The 19,257-nt window shown below is 35.8% G+C and overlaps 1 protein-coding gene across 1 annotated transcript; it reads left to right on the top strand.

Moving 5' to 3' along the window:
- Positions 1-168: 168 nt before the first annotated feature.
- On the top strand, positions 169-17,423 carry LOC123675055 (probable G-protein coupled receptor 83). Its single transcript, XM_045610295.1, has 7 exons — positions 169-631; positions 8,222-8,401; positions 8,784-8,875; positions 12,843-12,995; positions 13,807-14,109; positions 15,949-16,149; positions 16,956-17,423. Exons 1-6 carry the CDS (start codon positions 248-250, stop codon positions 16,130-16,132), a joined length of 1,296 nt encoding a protein of 431 aa, XP_045466251.1. The 5' UTR covers positions 169-247; the 3' UTR covers positions 16,133-16,149; positions 16,956-17,423.
- Positions 17,424-19,257: the final 1,834 nt, after the last annotated feature.

Below are 19,257 nucleotides of genomic sequence, written 5' to 3'. Positions count from 1 at the left end.
TCTTATTATGAAGTGCCCACCTTTCAATTTTGACGCCACAGAAATCCGATTCCTAATTTTAGATACTGCATGTCAGGACAATAATTGGTTGTCTACGAAGAAAGAATTGCGCATACGAACTGCCGGAGATTTCGCAAACAGCCGGCGAATTCAGACGTGCAACCGACGTCCAGACGTCGACGTCCAATAGCACCTCGAGCGTCGTATACGCAGCTCAACAAGAACGAAGTTCCGGTTTGAGGTTATCATGGCCCAAAAGTCTAAAGAAGCCGGACAGGCTCCAATAGACGATCGCACCTTGGAAATCATCCACGAGTATATACTGGGTGTCTCCGACGTAGATTCGGACCTTAGGGAACCTCACTTGAGGCCGTCTTTGGTCGAGAGTTACAAGTTTGTTATATTCGCGTTTTGTCTTCAGATAGCTGTTGGGTTTGTGGTAAATGCGGTGGTATTTTTGGCGATTTTGAAGTATAAGTTGTATAAAGATGCCACTTTCGCTTTCGTGTTGAATAACACGATCTGCGATTTGGTCAAGTGCGTGTTTGTACTTCCGCTGTCTGTTTATGTTTTGCTGGTGCAGAATTGGGTGCTTGGAGAGTGTATGTGCTCATTTCTGCCTATGATACAGGTGAGTCAATATTAAAAAAGAACTTTTGTACATTATGTTTTTTTTTCAACTCAAAATATCTCGACACGAGAAAAAAAATTCAAATTTTTATTATTATTCATAACAGCGAAATCTTTCAATACTTTTTTAGCTCCATACAGATCATTCCGTCACAATATCTGTAATTTTAAAAAATTGAGCAGGGAATGGACTCAAGGTTTGACTTACTGATAACGAATTTTTTCGGCCGGCTGTATAGGACCTAGAAACTTGAAATTTTCAGGAGAGGTTTGAAACGAGGTCAAGTTCATTGATGGGCAAATTCGGAACAGTCGTTTTGTGAATTAAGCCTTTCAAAATTTAGTTATTCTGTAAATTTCAGAACTGTGGATCAGTTTGAGATGAAGATTCGTATTTGGATGTAAAATGACAATTAAAAGTTCTGTGCGTGATTTCATTTAGATCCCGCATTCGAAACCATAGCAAATACAAGCAGAATATCGAAAAAACCAAATACAATTTCGTACTGAATCATAAAAAAAAGATATTGTAAACCAAAATGAGTGAAGCAATAACTTAGAAGCAGGATTTTTTGAGCTATTATTATTATTATTATACAGGGTGTCCCGGGAAGAATGCGACAAACGAATACCATGCATTAAAGTCATCAGGGAGGACCCGTATCAAGAGGTTTCAATCGCCTGAGTGCCTTTGTTTGGGATATACAGGGTGATGTTCATCTTATGAGTGAAATTTTACAGTTCAATAACTCTTTAACTAATCGACCGAATAATTTCAAATTTTGACGTTTTGTCACCCTTTCCTATCGCCTTCCTTCAATATTTCTGAATTCGAGTAAATCAGACCCGGACTAGGAAAATTTCAGATTTTTCCTATTTTCGTGAATATTGGATCACGCTGTACGTGAACATTTTGTTTTTTTCCGTTTTCGGAACCACAAACAATCAATTCATTATGAAAATTCTAAATCTTGGCTTGGTACGGTCATACAGGGTGATCAATGAACATTCCCTTATGAGTGAAATTTTTGTAGTTCAATACTTCTTCAAGAAATCCACCGAATAATTTCAATTTTTGATGTTTTGTTGCCCTTTACTATCGCCTTCCTTCAATATTTCTGAAATCGAGTAAATCGAGTCTACCGAATTTATCGGTAGAAGTATCTCGAAAATTGAAGTTGTTTCACCCTTCACGAATGTCTCACCCAAATCCTCCTCAAATAATTTAGGAAAACTTTCAATCAACAAGTTGGATAAAGAATAGAACAAAAACAGCAAATAAATTGAAAATATTTGATCTTGAAAACAATTAATCAAAAATAAAATATTTTCAGTTCAGCAGATATTGTTCAAAATGATATTCCTCCATTTTAATGCATTTTTGAGCACGTTGATATGATATAGTTGTTTCACAGATTTCGCTATCTTATTCGGTTGAATCGGTTGTACTTCTTTCATGAGGGAATGTTTATTGGTCACCCTGTATGACGGTGGCAAGCTGAGTTTTAGAATTTTGATTATGAATTAATTCGTTGTGGTTACGAAAACGAAAAAAATTATGATATTGACGTACAGAGTGATCCAATATTCAAGAAAATAGAAAAAGTCTAAAATTTTGTTAGTCCGAATCTGATTTATTCGATTTCAGAAATATTGAAGGAAGGCAATAAATGGCGACAAAACTTCAAAAATTGAAATTATTCGGTGGATTTGTTGAAGAGTTATTGAACTAAAAAAGTTTCACTCATAAGGGAATGTTTATTGATCACCCTGTATGACCGTGCCAAGCAGAGATTTAGAATTGATTCTTTGTGGTTCCGAAAATGGGAAAAAATCATAATGTTCACGTACAGGCTGATCCAATATCCACGAAAATAAGAAAAGTCTGAAATTTTCTTAGTCCGGATCTGATTTACTCGAATTCAGAAATATTGAAGGAAGGCGATAGGAAAGGGTGACAAAACTTCAAAATTTGAAATTATTCGGTCGATTAGTTAAAGAATTATTGAACTGTAAAATTTCACTCATAAGATGAACATCACCCTGTATATCCCCAACGAAGGCACTCAGGCGATTGAAACATCTTGATACGGGTCCTCCATGATGACTTTAAGTTATGGTATTCGTTTGTCGAATTCTTCCCGGGACACCCTGTATAAGGGTTCAACTGGCACATGAGTTAATATGAAACTAACTCGCGCTATTATTTCAACGAATGAAGCGACCTGAATTGGACTTTGAAAGAATACTCATTTATCCGGTAGTGGATTTCATATCAACGTGATGGCAACTTTGCAACAAATTTAACAATTTTCCACCGTTTCAATCAGTGAAGAAATGAACTGTATGAAAGCAGCCAGTCTCAACTTTTCCAATAGAAGTCTTCGTTCCAGGTTTTAGCGAAAAGAAGACGATATTAAAGAAGAGAAGACTGAAAGGGGACAATACTAATGAATCTAATGAATTTTGAATATCAATAATATCTTCTGCCTTCGTAATATAATTATTATTCAATGAGGATTTGTCTTCAAGTTAACTAAAGTAGAATTAAAGATCTTCCTAAAGATTTCCTGCCCCGAACAAAAATATTGCATGCTTCCTAACCATTTTTTCACCTTTACCCATCGTATAACTTCCTGAAACTTTTATTGAGTTTGGATCCATCAGTCATGTTTACTAGCTGGAGACAGTTTCGGAGTTGAAATGTGTTAAGCTCTTCCATTTTCAGGCCATTCATAAAATGGAGTTTTCAACATTTTAGTTGTTTTTACCTAACTTTTCGTCTATATATGCGTTAGGCAACTTTTTTCAATGAAATATTATTACTTTACTATTACTACTGGTTATTATATTCACATGTTTCGACTTTATATGCATCTTGTCAATTAGGTTATTGCGCTACAGTCTTTATTGAACAAAAAATCTTGTAAATTTTCTTAAATTCTTTATTTGGTTTTCCTTCCTTCATTTCCGGATTTGAAATTATTGAAAGGCTCAATATATGATGGCATAGTTACCAACATTCAACCAAGAAATTATCATCGGAATGTTTTTTTTATCTTCATGGCGGATATTACAACCTGTAGTATCCAACTCTTGTTATCTCATTATACAGCAGTGTTGCATAAACAAGGGTCCTGTTCTGCCAATTGAGATTAAATTAGTTAGGGAGTTAAGTTTGAAGTATTAATCACATCACGTTGTACATAAACATGCCCTCAGGAACAGACAGAGATTTCAGATGAAGGACGAGGGTATGTGTACATGAGATAATGAGATTAGAATGTTCAATGTATGTCAAGATTTTGGAGTTGGAACGTCAGAACACCACAGGCCAACCAAATGAGGAAAAGGACTGGTGCTGGAAATCCAACAACTGATTTCGAAACTTATTTCAGAAACACCACTTGACATCAGCGAAGCTAGGCTTTGGGGCTGAAGCCCCCCCTCTAAAAATACCAACAAATCAGAGAGAGTTTGGCAATGGAAAGAACATTATGTCAGTAATGGATTTTCGTTTATTATTTATAACCCAGCATCTTCTATTGCTTCGATCGGCAACTTCAATATAGAAAGAATTTCTTGGAGGGTTGCTTCTCAAAGATAACCATACAATTGGAATTTTATAGCCCCCAGGTAATAGTTCAGTAGTTGATAGAAATAAATCTTATAATCGAGTATTATCTTAGTTGAACACGTCCTACAAAAATACTTCTTAAAGTGGACAAAGTTGCCAACAGATGCTGGTATTGCTCGGTCATAAAAAATATGCAATTATGCTATGAATCAAAGTTCAATCTCAGAAAAAGTAACATGTATTTCAGAACAGGAAAGTGTAATACAGAAAAGAAAAATTGGCTATCAGAATTGAATTAAATTAAAAAAAAAAAACTTAATTGAAATTCATATTAGGCAGCAGAAATTCTGAGAAACAAAGTTGTAATTCAGAATAGGAAATTGAATTTCAGAAACAGCAAATTATATTGGAGAAAAAAAACTGTATTTCAGAAGTTATCAACTCGGTTTCAGATATTGTAATATGTAATTCAGTAGGTACCGAATGTGAGGTGGGACTGCAGACTGGTACAAATACCTTTTGTACTGGATGGGTGAGTCAGCAGATGAGATCTGCAAGCTCTGTGGAAAGGTGGTGGAAAAAGCCGAACATATAGTGTTCAAATTTCCGGGATTGACTGGCCTAAGAACCACTCATATGTGAAAGTTCTGGATACTCATGAAGTAACAGGCAAGACTCCTAAGGATGTTGTCGACTTCGTTAACAGTATCGACGGCCTTCTTGGGGTTGTATGAATAGGTTTGGTTAAGAACAAAAGATCAATTTAGTCGCAGTTCCCGGAAGGCTAACAGATGCAACGACCCCGATTCAGTAATAATAATAATTGATATTGCTTCTCTTCTGAATTACAATTTCCTGTTTCTGAATTCCAAATTATCAAATCCCAATTCATAAGTTCAGAAATCAATATTTCCTTCTCTGAATTACATATTGCTATTCTGAGATACGAATGATCATTTCTGAATGTAAAGTTCTTTTTCTGATTTTCAAATTCCCTATTCTGAATAACTACTTCCTATTCCGAATCTCAATTTCTATCTTCTAAAACTCAATTCGCTTTTCTTAATTACATTTTATGCCTTCTGAATTTCAATTGGAGAAGGTATAGTAGAATTCTCGGAACATTTCTGAGCTTTCTGATCACTTAGAGAGCTATCTCAAGGGAGTCGTACATACGTACTTAATTGTTCACACGTCAACTTCTCCAGGATTCATGTAAAGAACGCATAAGAATAAGCGGAAAGAGAATTCCTTCAAATTGGGACCAAATTCTTCTGGGAACTCCAATTATTTTCGTGTTCTGACATCATATTCCTGAACCAATTCCTTCCCAAGAATATTTTTCAAGTTAAGCTGGGAATCCTTATAAATGGGTGCGTATTTCTGACGGTCAGAGAGGATTTTTAGCAGTTTTTCATCTAGATTTTTCTCGCTTCATTTATCATCATGATGACTTCCCATTTTACTGCTCTATATAGCCACTTGCTTTGTAAAGTCATCCGATTTTGAAATGAGATTGATTATATATGTGACGTATATAATGGATGTATCGGGTGTTTTTTTTCGAAGTATATAACTTTAAGTTGGCATTTCTGTTCAAGATGGCGACCGATTTAACAGCTGTCAAGTGATTTATTCTCAGTTTGGTTTAGCAATTTATCATGAATAGACTCACGCCTGAACAACGCTTGCAAATAGTGCAATTTCATTTCGAAAATAATGCTTCTGTGCGGAACACGTATCGCGCACTACGTCCATTTTATTATGTTTAGCGATGAAGCGAACTTCTGGTTGAATGGCTACGTCAACAAACAAAACTGCCGCATTTGGAGTGAAGCTAATCCTCAAGTGTATGTCGAAACACCGTTATATCCAGAAAAACTGACTGTTTGGTGCGCTTTATGGGCTGGTGGAATCATTGTTCCGTACTTCTTCAAAAACGATGATGGCCAGAACGTTACAGTCAATGGCGATCGGTATAGAGCCATGATTACTAACTTTTTCATTCCTGAATTGAACAACCATGATGTCCAGGAGCTGTGGTTCCAACAAGACGGCGCAACATGTTACACAGCTCGTGCCACAATCGATTTATTGAAAGAAACGTTTGGTGACCGCCTAATTTCACGTTTTGGACCTGTGAAGTGGCCTCCAAGATCTTATGATTTAACACCGCTAGACTACTTTCTGTGGGGCTATGTAAAGTCATTGGTCTATGCGGATAAGCCACAAACCCTCGACCATTTGGAAGACAACATTCGCCGTGTTATTGCCGATATACGGCAACAAATGTTGGAAAAAGTCATCGAAAATTGGACGTCCAGATTGGACTACATTCCAGCCAGCCGTGGCGGTTATATGCCAGAAATAATATTCAAAATGTAATGCCACAAGATTATCTTGCGGATAAATAAAATTCATGTCAATCGAATAATCCTTCGTTGTTTTATTGCAATTTAAAGTTCTATAGCTCTAAAAAAAACACCCTTTACAATGAAAAAATATTGAAATTAAATTCTTACTCCTGTGGTTATGGTTCTCGCCTCTTTTTACATCCAAAACGATTATTGGAAACTAATAAATTAAAAGCTATAATCCGATGGATTTGAGGGATTAGCATCGAATTTGTCTGTTTTCCCAATCTAAATTTCTCAACCGGGAAATATACCTTCGAGAGAGTCGAACGCTATTAACTCCGATCCTTTTATACTTTGAACAGCGATAACTTTCTGATAGAAGCAATGAAAAAATCAATGCCACCAATGCATTGATATAACTGAAGTTTAATGGATCGGAATTTATTACTTTTGTTCGATAGCAGTTCAATCAAGGGTTTTGAATTTTTTTTTGATGATTCAACATTTTATATCTCAATAAACGCCAATTTAATCTGTGTAATAGACAAAAAATGAATCTGGCTGAATTAAATGAATATCTATGATATGTCATTCATGTACTGAACAGACGAGATTCATTATTTGGACCTCAGATTAATAAACATAGATAGAGTGAGAATATGTAATTTTCAGTGATCAAATTTGACATGAAGCGCACGGAAATGAAAACATATCAGGGATAAGATATTTCACTCAATTCGAGAGTTTCTCCACAAAGAACGTACTTTTTATGTCTCATAGTTAATCAACGTTTCATATCAACTCAAAATATATTGAAATAAATATCAGAAATTCAGAAAACAAACTTCAAGCGTGCCAAACGACTTGAAACAACGGATGACACTAGGAGAGCAATAGTTGCCAAAAATTGGATTTCAGCAGGTAGATACAGAAATTAATAAATATTCTGCATGCTATAAATTCGACAATTAGAAAAAATATCAGATTCAAATATTCAAATTTACGTATTTATTGAAGAATCACTCAAATAAATTTATTTCATTCAATATAAAATGCATTCATAACGATATATAGTAAATATGATATATAGTAAAATTGTAGCTTTGAAAATATATCACAATCCGACAACGTAATCTAACCATGTTGGGGACATGTAAAAATCGCATATACTCCCTCTATCTCTGTTTATTACTCTATGATTTGAACTTAATACCTCTATGGTTCTGATTGGCTTTGTTTGCAATAAACATGATATGTATAGACGATTAATACGCCTGAAGTATTTAAAAAACCTTAGTGATAAACAAAGAATAGCCTTTTTAGCTTCGAAATAACGAAAAATACTATTAAAATATGTTCCCTGGTTCAAAAGTTATGGTAATATTACTTTTGTAGCTTTATCGCTATGTCTACTTTGACACCTCATAACTTGGGAACCAGCGTTGACAAGAGTCTTCTGATAAGTTATTCTTTTGAAGGGCATAAAGGTTCACAAAAAAAGATACTAACATTTGAAAGTTTCCCTTTGAGAGTTATCGTGTTTACGGCTGGATAGAATCGAAATTGAGGGCGAATTCGTAATCAATCAGGTGATACCATTCCCAGCTCAAAACTCGAAAATTTCAGACCTTTATCAACAAAGCAATTAATATTACAGGACATTCCAATGCATGTTACAACCTTAACCTACACACTTATGGCTTGGGATCGTCTACGCTTCATCAAGAAACCGTATCGACCACGTCTTCCTGCTTTTGTTTGCTGTTTTGGCACGTGGCTTAGTGCGATGTGTCTAGTTTTGCCCTATCCCCTCTACATCATCTACATTGACCTAGGGGTAAGTGACACAGTAACATAATCTACACTCAATTCTTCTGAGTTACACAAGCATTGAGCCTATTTTTCGAAATAATAATTCTTTAAATTTTTGATTGTCATAATTTCAATTGATTGACATCTACCTTTCCGTTATACGTATAGTCTAGGTAAATTGACGAAATAGTGTCATGCTTGCCAAGTGTATACTGAATTCACTGGTTTTGAACGTCCAAAAAATTGAAAATCAATGTTTCAATGATGTTATCCCACAAATTAATATTGCGAAAAATGAAGACGTGATGATTCAACATATTGAAACATTTTATTTTACGATTAATTGGAAATATGAAAACTGCTTCTTTTTTTGAATATACTTATCACTTATGAAGTACTTTTTTCAGACATATGTGGCTGAATTGGATGGAGTCGGACTATGTATTTACAATTTGGTAGACAATATGGAGGAATATATGCGAGGGATATTTTTGACCATGTGAGTGCAGAATTATTAATTTTTGACAAGAATTCAACCTCATTCACGCATATTCGGTAAAACAGACTATAAAAAATTAATTCAATGCGATAAATAGATAGAAGATATGAAATTCTCACTTTCTCTGAAAACCTATCGAAAAAAAAACTCCTGAGTTTGTAGAACCTTGAAAGTTATGGAATTATTCCGGTAAACACGTCGATAACTCAATTAGATTGCTATCCCCACAAATAACAGGTGTTTTATACGCGTTTCCAGTCACTTTCCTTCGAATTCTGCGAACTTTACTGGGAGCAGCTAAATTGATGTAACGCACATGAATGTTACATAAAATGAAACGCATGTTTTGAGTATCACTTTCATAAGCCTACCGAGAGAAATATTTGAGTTTACAGGATCTTAAAAATGAAACATAACTTAAATTCTGAATAACTTCAATCTGAATCTCCCGGCAAAACTTTTGCCTTAATTCTTTATATCATGAGTGGTTGCTGAATGAATATCAACTAAGTTGAAGACTGAGATAATCTTCAGAATTCTAAGGATCCCAGGAAACTGTGTAACGCTAGATTTCTAACGTAGGTACAATAATGAAAAAATAAAGGAAACCATCATATCAATTAATAAGTCCAACCAATAAATTGAACTGTCAGTGAGTCTTTGTATAGGATATTATCTTCTCATGTATAATCCAAATTCAATCATATACAGAGTGATTCACCTGGATGGCCTATTAGACGTTTATGGAAAACTAATCATAAACTTGAGCTGAAAATTTGCATACTGTGGTTTGAGATAATGATTTTTCTTCCTAAAATATTTTCAAATCTCTACAACTTCCGGTTATACCGGAAACAGACTACTACTACTCCTTATTTCAAATGGCACGCACAGTATATTATTGAATCATTAGATTCAATAATATGGCAATATGCCATATCTTGGGTAAAAACTCAACAGTTCATGAGTAATTGAAATAAAAAGGTGGCGATGAGGACTCACATTTTTTTGAATATTATGGAAGAAAAAGCTTATTTCGAAAAAATTTTCTTCTTTTTTGATTCTGCAAATACGTAGTATTATAAAACTGTTTGCGGTTTGGACAAAAAATGTACAGGGTGTTTATAAGAAGATTATGAACTTAGATAACTCAAATTCATCAAAGCTCAAGATTTTCAAATTGGAATCTATATTTTTTTATTATTTCTTTCGATTCTACGTACAAAAATAGTGGAGGTTACTTAAGCAAAACCTATACCTTCAATGAATACTATAAGAGTTATCGAGAAAAAACTTTAAATGAGGAAAAACCGCAATTTATAACTGTGTGGAGTAGTCTGTGACTTCCGAAAAACACAGAAAGATACTAAAATTCGATGTTTCCATAACTAAATTCGACATTTCAAGAATTGTTATGAATTATTCGTAATTGAAAATTGTATTGGTGTATGGATTTCTCAGCAATCCCAACGAAAAATTAATTATAATTCATGAAACTCTTAAAGTATTAATTCCATGAGTTTCCAACACATCAGGGTACTTTCCGAACCAGAGTAGTAAAAGAGGAATTCAAAACAAATCCTTTCACAGATGAATCAGCCAGTTTTTGTAGTTTTCTAACTTCAGTGCGCTGTATCTATCTAGTGGTGGATTACAAGAGAATTGTGGCATGAAATAGTTGAGATATACCTATTGGATCTTCCTCTATGTTAGCATTCAGCAGCTTAGATTTTCAGAATGAATTATTCATTTCCTCTTCGTGGAATTCATTAGATGAATGCCTACTTGGTAGGAACGGTCGGTTTTCGTTTGAAAATGAATCAACAAATGAATAAATCAGTATTTTGGAGAATTGAGAGCTTTCGGAAGTGTTAGCCATGGTCGAAAAGACTGAGTGCCTTCTCAGCACTTTTGTTTCAGGGAACAGGGAGGTTTAAACTTGCCCACCCCACAAAAACAACAGAATAATGGTTTTGGCGTCTGTGAATTGATTATGTACACTGCGCAAAAAAATTAACGCACATTATGGAAATCTCAAATTTATTCTACAACTGAAGGTGTTCTCAATGATGATTATTTTTATCAGAATTATGCATGCATATGTTTCAACATTTTTCTTCTTTACAGATGTTTTTTCCCAGCAGGAATAAAAAAAGATGAGATTATCAGATTTTGAATGTATTGGCTCCATTCTGAAATCAGTTGTTCTCGATCAATTCTAGTGATCAATAGTTTTTCTTTCGTTTGATTTTCTACACTCGATCGCTATGCAACGCGAAACACGCAATTTGACCCAAGAGGAATGTGCCCAAGCGGTAGTTTTGCGAGAAGAAGGGTGGACATACACAATGATTGCAGAAAGGTTTGAAGTTTCCCATAGAAGTGTGTCCAGAATGTTGCAGCGATTCAGGGAGACAGGTATGAATGTTGGAATACCAGGACAGGGTAGACCACGGGTAACAACTACCATTCAAGAACGTTACTTGAAAGTTTCTTCGTTGAGACAACGGTTTGCAACCGCTCGCCCCCTTCAAAATCAGCTTGAGCAAACTCATGGGGTGCAAATTAGCACTCAGACAATAAGAAATCGCCTCAGAGAATATGATTTAAGGCCTCGTGTCGTGGCAAGAGGCCCAGCTCTTACCCCAGCCCATCGAAGGGCGCGTTTGGATTTTGCGAGAGAGCATATCCATTGGGAAGAGGCTGATTGGGAAAGAGTTCTCTTCACAGATTAGTCTAGATTCTGCCTCTACCATTGTGATCGACGTTCCCTTGTATACAGACGTCCACATGAAAGATATGCTCAGTGCAATTTCTTGAATACTACTGGTTTCGGGGGAGGATCGATTATGGTATGGGGAGGAATATTTTTGACTCCTCGCACAGACTTAGTGGTCGTTGATAATGGATGATAATGCTGATAGGTATATAAGGAACATTCTTGAAGAGCATGTAGAGCCATTTGCCCCATACATTGGTGAAAATTTCATTTATATGGACGATAATGCCAGACCCCATCGTGCGCGCATCGTTCAGGAGTACCTTGAAGAGGTTGAAGTCTCTCGAATGGAATGGCCAGCAAGAAATCCAGATCTCAATCCGATTGAGCAGGTTTGGGACAACCTCGATAGAAGGCTGAGAAGTTCAGAAAATCATCCAGCTACTCTTAATGACTTAGGAATCCAACTCAGAGAAATCTGGGAAGGATTAGATCAGAACATTTTAAGATCACTCATTTTGAGTATGAACCGTCGTTGCCGAGCTGTAATTAACGCAAGGGGTGGAAATACCAAGTATTAAATCACTTATCAGCATTCCAGTATTTTGAAAATTGTTTATTTCTCTTCTTTCACATAAGATTCGGTGAAATCCTGAATTTTTCTTCCATTTAATGTGTCTTGTTTCGTTCAAAACCTTCCCGAGAGAATATAAAAAATAAGTTATAAAGTTAATGTAGAGTTAACTTTCATTAAAATTGAGATTTTCATAATGTGCGTCAATTTTTTTGCGCAGTGTAGTTTCCCTTCAAACATTTTCCGAAACTCTTTCGGACTATACAGGGTGAGTCTTCAACTAGGAGATATTGGAAGAAAATTAATTTTTTTTCAAGATTATTTTCCTGTACCTAAATTTTAAGGACTCTTTATTAATCTTGAGTTTTAATGCCAATGGCAATATTAAGCTACATTTGTGCTCAAAAGCTCCTGACTTTACATCAGTGTTTTCCTAATTTTCTCCACATATATTCGGTTAAAATCAATTTCAAGACTCACTCCGATCGAATCGCCGAGGTTTTTTCTCTAAGTCTCTAAGAGCCCTAGTGTGTTCTTATTCACAGCATTCTTCCATCTGTTCTAATGGAAAATTCCAAGCTGTCAGGACCTTATACTTTCCGTTTTTCCTAGTCAGCAAATCCCGTTTTCATCCCTTAGGTTTCCACCTCACGTGCGTGCTTGCTTCTTTCTAGGTACGTGGCGCCGATGTGTCTGGTATCCTACTTCTACATCAGGACCTCTCAGGAACTGAAGAACTGTGGAAACTCCTCGAGTGTGAACGGTGGACTTCGGACTTCGACTGGCGGTCATATTTCAGGACATCGGCCGTTGCGAAGAGAAATAAAGTAAGTCTGCCAATAGCGTGTTTAACGTGGAAGCTAGGGAGGTTCAGCTTTCCAGCGGAGTCAGAATTGACGATCTCTAATAAGCCGAATTTCGATCTCACCTGAAAAATTTTTAGTCGAAAAATTTTCGTAAAATTTTCCATACCTAACCACCCTTAGAAAATTGAAAAAAAATAAAAGTTCCTTCATGGGAGTATTGTATCATTTTATTTATTGATTCGATTATGTAGATCACGAAAATGCTTGCAGTTGGGTGATCAGTACATTATTTCAGGAATTAGAGGTAAAAATCTGAAATAATCGAGAAAAAAATTGATTATATTCCCGAGGCTGCAACTTCTCCTGGACGTGAGCTACGCCCTTGAAACCTCAGTATGTTTTAGAGGGCAACGTGATGTTTGAAAGCATTTCTATTCGAGGGGTCTGTGACTAATAATTCAGGAGATATAACGATTTTTCGAGGCAAATTCAATTTTTTCCCAAATTTCGAGTTCAAATTTTCTTGAAACCATGAGCTCTACGAAGAATCGGTGAGTGGAGTCAGAATTGACGATGTCTAATAGGACGAATTTCTATTCACCTGAAAAATTTTTAGTCGAAAAATTTTCGTAAAATTTTCCAAACACTCCAGCGCCTTTCCTTGTCGTGGTTTTAAAACAAAACATTTGATGTTATTGCGAGAAATAACTCAGCTAGTAATATTTTTTTGGATTTTTCAATCAGTCTCATTTCATTTTCAACCATTGCAATTATCTTTTTGTTACATTTTATGTTGTATTTAATATAGGACTAACCTATTTTTTATCTTCAGAAATGCCAATGCCAGTCTAAACTCCCACAGAGACTGTGATGACGACACAGTAAGTTTTCCAAAAAGACCATTCCGCTTGGACATCTTCCAAGAGAAAATGAACCAGAGATATCTGATTTTTACCGCTTTGGTTTACGGGATCTGCTTGTGCCCAATCATGGTGCTCCGGCTGGCAAGATTTGCTCTCGTAGAAACGTACGATAACAGCGGGATACTGGATATGGTCTACACCATTTTTGTCTGGATCGCTTTTGCTCCTGTCTGCATCACCCCTTTGATCCACCTGATCTGGCAGTTGTCTAGGTGAGTATTTGGTGTTAGCGGATGAAAGTGCAATTCTTACATAGTAGGTAATTGAGATTATTCTTGAAATGAGTTAACTTGGATTCTACACTGCGCAAAAAAATTGACGCACATTCTGAAAATCTCAATTTTAATGAAAGTTAACTCTACATTGACTTTATAACTTATTTTTTATGTTCTCTCGGGAAGGTTTTGAACGAAACAAGACATATTAAATGGAAGAAAAATTCGGGATTTCACCGAATCTTATGTGAAAGAAGAGAACTAAACAATTTTCAAAATACTGGAATGCTGATAAGTGATTTAATACTTGATATTTCCACCCCTTGCGTTAATTACAGCTTGAGATTGAGATCTGGACTTCTTGCTGGCCATTCAATTCGAGAGACTTCAACCTCTTCACTCCTGAACGATGCGCGCACGATGGGGTCTGGCATTATCGTCCATAAAAATGAAATTTTCACCAATGTATGGGGCAAATGGCACTACATGCTCTTCAAGAATGTTTCTTATATACCTATCAGCATTCATAGCTCCATTATCAACGACCACTAGGTCTGTGCGAGCAGTCAAAGATATTCCACCCCATACCATAATCGATCCTCCCCCGAAACCAGTAGTATTCAGGAAATTGCACTGAGCATATCTTTCATGTGGACGTCTGTATACAAGAGAACGTCGATCATAATGGTAGAGGCAGAATCTAGACTCATCTGTGGAGAGAACTCTTTCCCAATCAGCCTCTTCCCAATGGATATGCTCTCTCGCAAAATCCAAACGCGCCCTTCGATTGGCTGGGGTAAGAGCTGGGCCTCTTGCCGCTACACGAGGCCTCAAATCATATTCTGTGAGGCGATTTCTTATTGTCTGAGTGCTAATTTGCACCCTATGAGTTTGCTCGAGCTGATTTTTAGGAGGCGAGCGGTTGCAAACCGTTGTCTCAACGAAGAAACTCTCAAGTAACGTTCTTGAATGGCAGTTGTTACCTGTGGTCTACCCTGTCCTGGTCTTCGGACATTCATACCTTTCTCCCTGAATCGCTGCAACATTCTGGACACACTTGTATGGGAAACTCCAAACCTTTCTGCAATTCTTGTGTATGTCCACCTTTCTTCTCGCAAAACTACCGCTTGGGCACATTCCTCTTTGGTCAAATTGCGTGTTTCGCATTGCATAGCGATCGAGTGTAGAAAATCAAACGAAAGAAAAACTATTGATCGCTAGAATTGATCGAGAACAACTGATTTCAGAATGGAGCCAATACATTCAAAATCTGATAATCTCATCTTTTTTTATTCCTGCTGAGAAAAAACATCTGTATTGAAGAAAAACGTTGAAAGTGGATAACATATGCATGCATAATTCTGATGAAAATAATTATCATTGAGAACACCTTCAGTTGTAGAATAAATTTGAGATTTCCATAATGTGCGTTATTTTTTTTTGCGCAGTGTAATTTTCTTAGCAATATTTGAGCGTTGCCGAACTGCTGCCTTGTAGTATTATATTTCAAGCCATCAGAAGAATTGAAGATCAAAGGATTTAATGCTTGATGCTCGTTTTGCAAGTTTGTCTATTTGTATTAGGTGGGTATAAAATAGGAAATTTCGTAACGTAGCGTAGGTGGAAATATCGGAATATCGGAAGTACCATGATTATCATATATTTTTTCTCGAAACTGGAGATCAATCTGTTCTAGTATTTCTAGAATTACAGGAAGCGTAGTTCGTTAAAAGTTGGATGATGTTGTAGATGCAGTTTTAAAGTTCGCTTCTACGGAAAATCCCCTACAAACAAGGCTATCCAGTGTTGCATTATGGTCATTAATGTTTGTTACAGTTCCTCCAACGTGGGACTGAGAAATTACTTTCATTGTGGAGGAAAAAACCCAAAACACACCAGAGATTCTTTTGAAGTTTTAGACTCGGAGATGAACGATTCTTTTCGTAAAAGGTTCAACTTGGACAAACCACCGGTCGACACTAGAAGTTCCTCACTGATGGATGGTGCAGATGGATCTTGATAGACCTTCTGAAAAAGGTGAGAACGAAAATGCCTTCAATTTGGGAAATATTAAAAATTTCACAGAAATTTTGAATAAAATATTATATTGGATATTTCCGAAAAAGATGTAGATCCAAATGGGTATGAACCGAGGTGAATTTAAGAAGAACAGTTGCTATAAACCTATATCCAAATACGTACCTTACTTTCAAGCTACAGGCTGTTTAAGTTTCAAGGAAAAAAGTATTTTCATCAGAAAAATTTGAGAGATATTTTATAAAATTTGAAACATTCCTCACAAGCATCATTCAAAAAAAAAATAAATACTAGTTTCATCAATTAAGCCTTCAGACCTATCCTGAACTCGAAAATTGAAGATATTAATTGCAGAAGTAGCATTCTGATCATAAAAGGCAGAAATTACTTGTTCAATTCCATCATATATAATGAATTTCGAATCAATTATCCTTTGTACATATTTCTTTCATGGAAACACTACAAAAACAAACGCTGGTCATTTAAATTGCATACCAGAAAGCTGAGTACAATATCTGATTTGAATACTTGTAAAATGAAAATTCTTGATATATGTCCATTTTAATAGGAAGGGATTACTTCTTTTGAAGCAGTACAATGCACTTCAAAAAACGAAATATTCTCTTTGTGCTCTGTGTCCAGAAATAAATTCATACGGAAAGCTTTTCATAACAACCATTATAGATAGCATCAAAGGATATGAATTCAACCCTTCGGAAAAAAAGCTAAATGAGTGTTTCCCATTCATTTGATATTCCAAGAACTTGGAAATTATAAAAGTAACATCCTACTCATTTTCTTTCTAGGAAACCGAATAAATCTTTGTGATGTCAGTCATCGTTTCATGTTTGTGGAAAACATTGTTGTTCATCTAACCCCAAGATAATTAAAATATTTGCCATTGAAGAAAACTCCAAGAATACCACTGAATGTTTCCGGAAGTACTTATTGAATGTTAACCCTACGATAAAAAATAAATTTTCAGGCTCTACAATGATTGATTGTTATGATTTTCTATTGCTCAAAAATTGGAATTTTGGTGGAACTAACGAATTGGAGTGAGTCCTTTTTCGTGGAAAATGTTGTTAGCGAATGGTGGGAGAAGATTAGGCACGTTTTGAAATTTAATTGGAGATTAATATCGATTTTCAGAAAATGCTATATATGTTACCTATAAATAAGTGTAATTGATGTATCAACCCCTCTGAAAAATAATGTTGTCTGTGAATATAATATGAATATTTTCAAACAAAATAAAATAAAGTTGAATCATAGGTTTTTTCTTATTTCGTTTGCACTGGATACAGAATTGAAAAAAAAACAGGAAACTGCAAAACTCCAGTTTTTGGGATGATTTCAAGGAGGCTACTTCCTCACTTCCACAAGTTTCTCGTCCAAAGCAAATATCTCTTGATCGAGATATGAAAAGGTAAGTAACGCTACATTTGTTGTTTGAAAAATGGATAGAAAAAAGTTTCGTGTTTTGAAGAATTGATAAAAACCATATAGTCAAATTGAACGAATTGCTGATTGACCATCCAGCTTATTCTCCAGATCTGTCTTCCAGTGATTACTGGCTCTTCGCAGACCTCAAAAAATGCTCCAACGAAATTTGGCTCTGATGAAGGCAAAGATGAAGCTTTCTAAAAAAAGTTATTGAAACTTAAAACTTAGAAGATTGTTGGAGTACCTTCATATATCAATCTCGAAAGTGACTATGTTGACGAATAAAGTTAAATTTTTAAGAAAAAAAACGTGTCGAATTATATAGGGTGTTTTTTTCCGAGGTATATAACTTTAAATTGGCACAACTGTTCAAGATGGCGACCGATTTAACAGCTGTCAAGTGATTTATTCTCAGTTTGGTTTGGCAATTCATCATGAATAAATTCACGCCTGAGCAACACTTGCAAATAGTGCAATTTTATTTAGAAAATAATGGTTCTGTGCGGAATACGTATCGCGCACTACGTCCATTAGCGATGAAGCGAACTTCTGGTTGAATGGCTACGTCAACAAAAAAAACTGCCGCATTTGGAGTGAAGCTAATCCTCAAGTGTATGTCGAAACACCGTTACATCCAGAAAAACTGAATGTTTGGGGCGCTTTATAGGCTGGTGGAATCATTGGTCCGTACTTCTTCAAAAACGATGATGGTCAGAACGTAACAGTCAATGGTGATCGGTATAGAGCCATGATTACTAACTTTTTCAATCCTGAATTGAACAACCATGATGTCCAGGAGCTTTGGTTCCAACAAGACGGCGCAACATGTCACACAGCTCGTGCCACAATCGATTTATTGAAAGACAAGTTTGGTGACCGCCTAATTCCACGTTTTGGACCTGTGAATTGGCCTCCAAGATCTTGTGATTTAACACCGCTAGACTACTTTCTGTGGGGCTATGTAAAGTCATTGGTCTATGCGGACAAGCCACAAACCCTTGACCATTTGGAAGACAACGTTCGCCGTGTTATTGCCGATATACGGCCACAAATGTTGGTAAAAGTCATCGAAAATTGGACTTCATCCGAGCCGGCCGTGGCGGTCATATGCCAGAAATCATATTTAAAATGTAATGCCACAAGATTATCCTGCGGATAAATAAAATTCATGTCAATCGAATAATCCATCGTTGTTTTATTGCAATTTAAAGTTCTATAGCTCTAAAAAAAACACCCTTTACATATCTTACTCGAAGGGAAATGGAATTAATACTGAGTTAGTTTCGACATGAAGAATTTACTTTAATTTATTGTCTGTGTTCATTTCTCTGATTCTCGGTATTTCAAAATTAGGAGTTAAATGGATATAAAAGAAGGTTGGTTATAATGGAACAATATCTCGTTATAACTACTATTTTGCTCAGTACAAATAAATCATGGTCCAGTGGTGTTTCAAATTAAGAGAGTCCACTGTATATCGTAAATTCATTCCGGATTATGAATTATGTTGAATGACAAAATAATAATGGAACCTTAATTACTATCCTCTGAATTCAAATTTAATGACTATTTAGTTATCGCATACAGAGATTTATTGTTGTCTTTGTGGCATATTTAGTCTGTCAGTTTCAGTTTGTAGACTTTTTGTTATACAAATCCACA

The sequence above is a fragment of the Harmonia axyridis genome, chromosome 3 (genome assembly GCF_914767665.1).
Source record: "Harmonia axyridis chromosome 3, icHarAxyr1.1, whole genome shotgun sequence".
Taxonomy (NCBI): domain Eukaryota; kingdom Metazoa; phylum Arthropoda; class Insecta; order Coleoptera; family Coccinellidae; genus Harmonia; species Harmonia axyridis.
The sequence above is the reverse complement of the archived record's forward strand: the minus strand, read 5'-3'. Positions and strand labels throughout refer to the sequence as shown.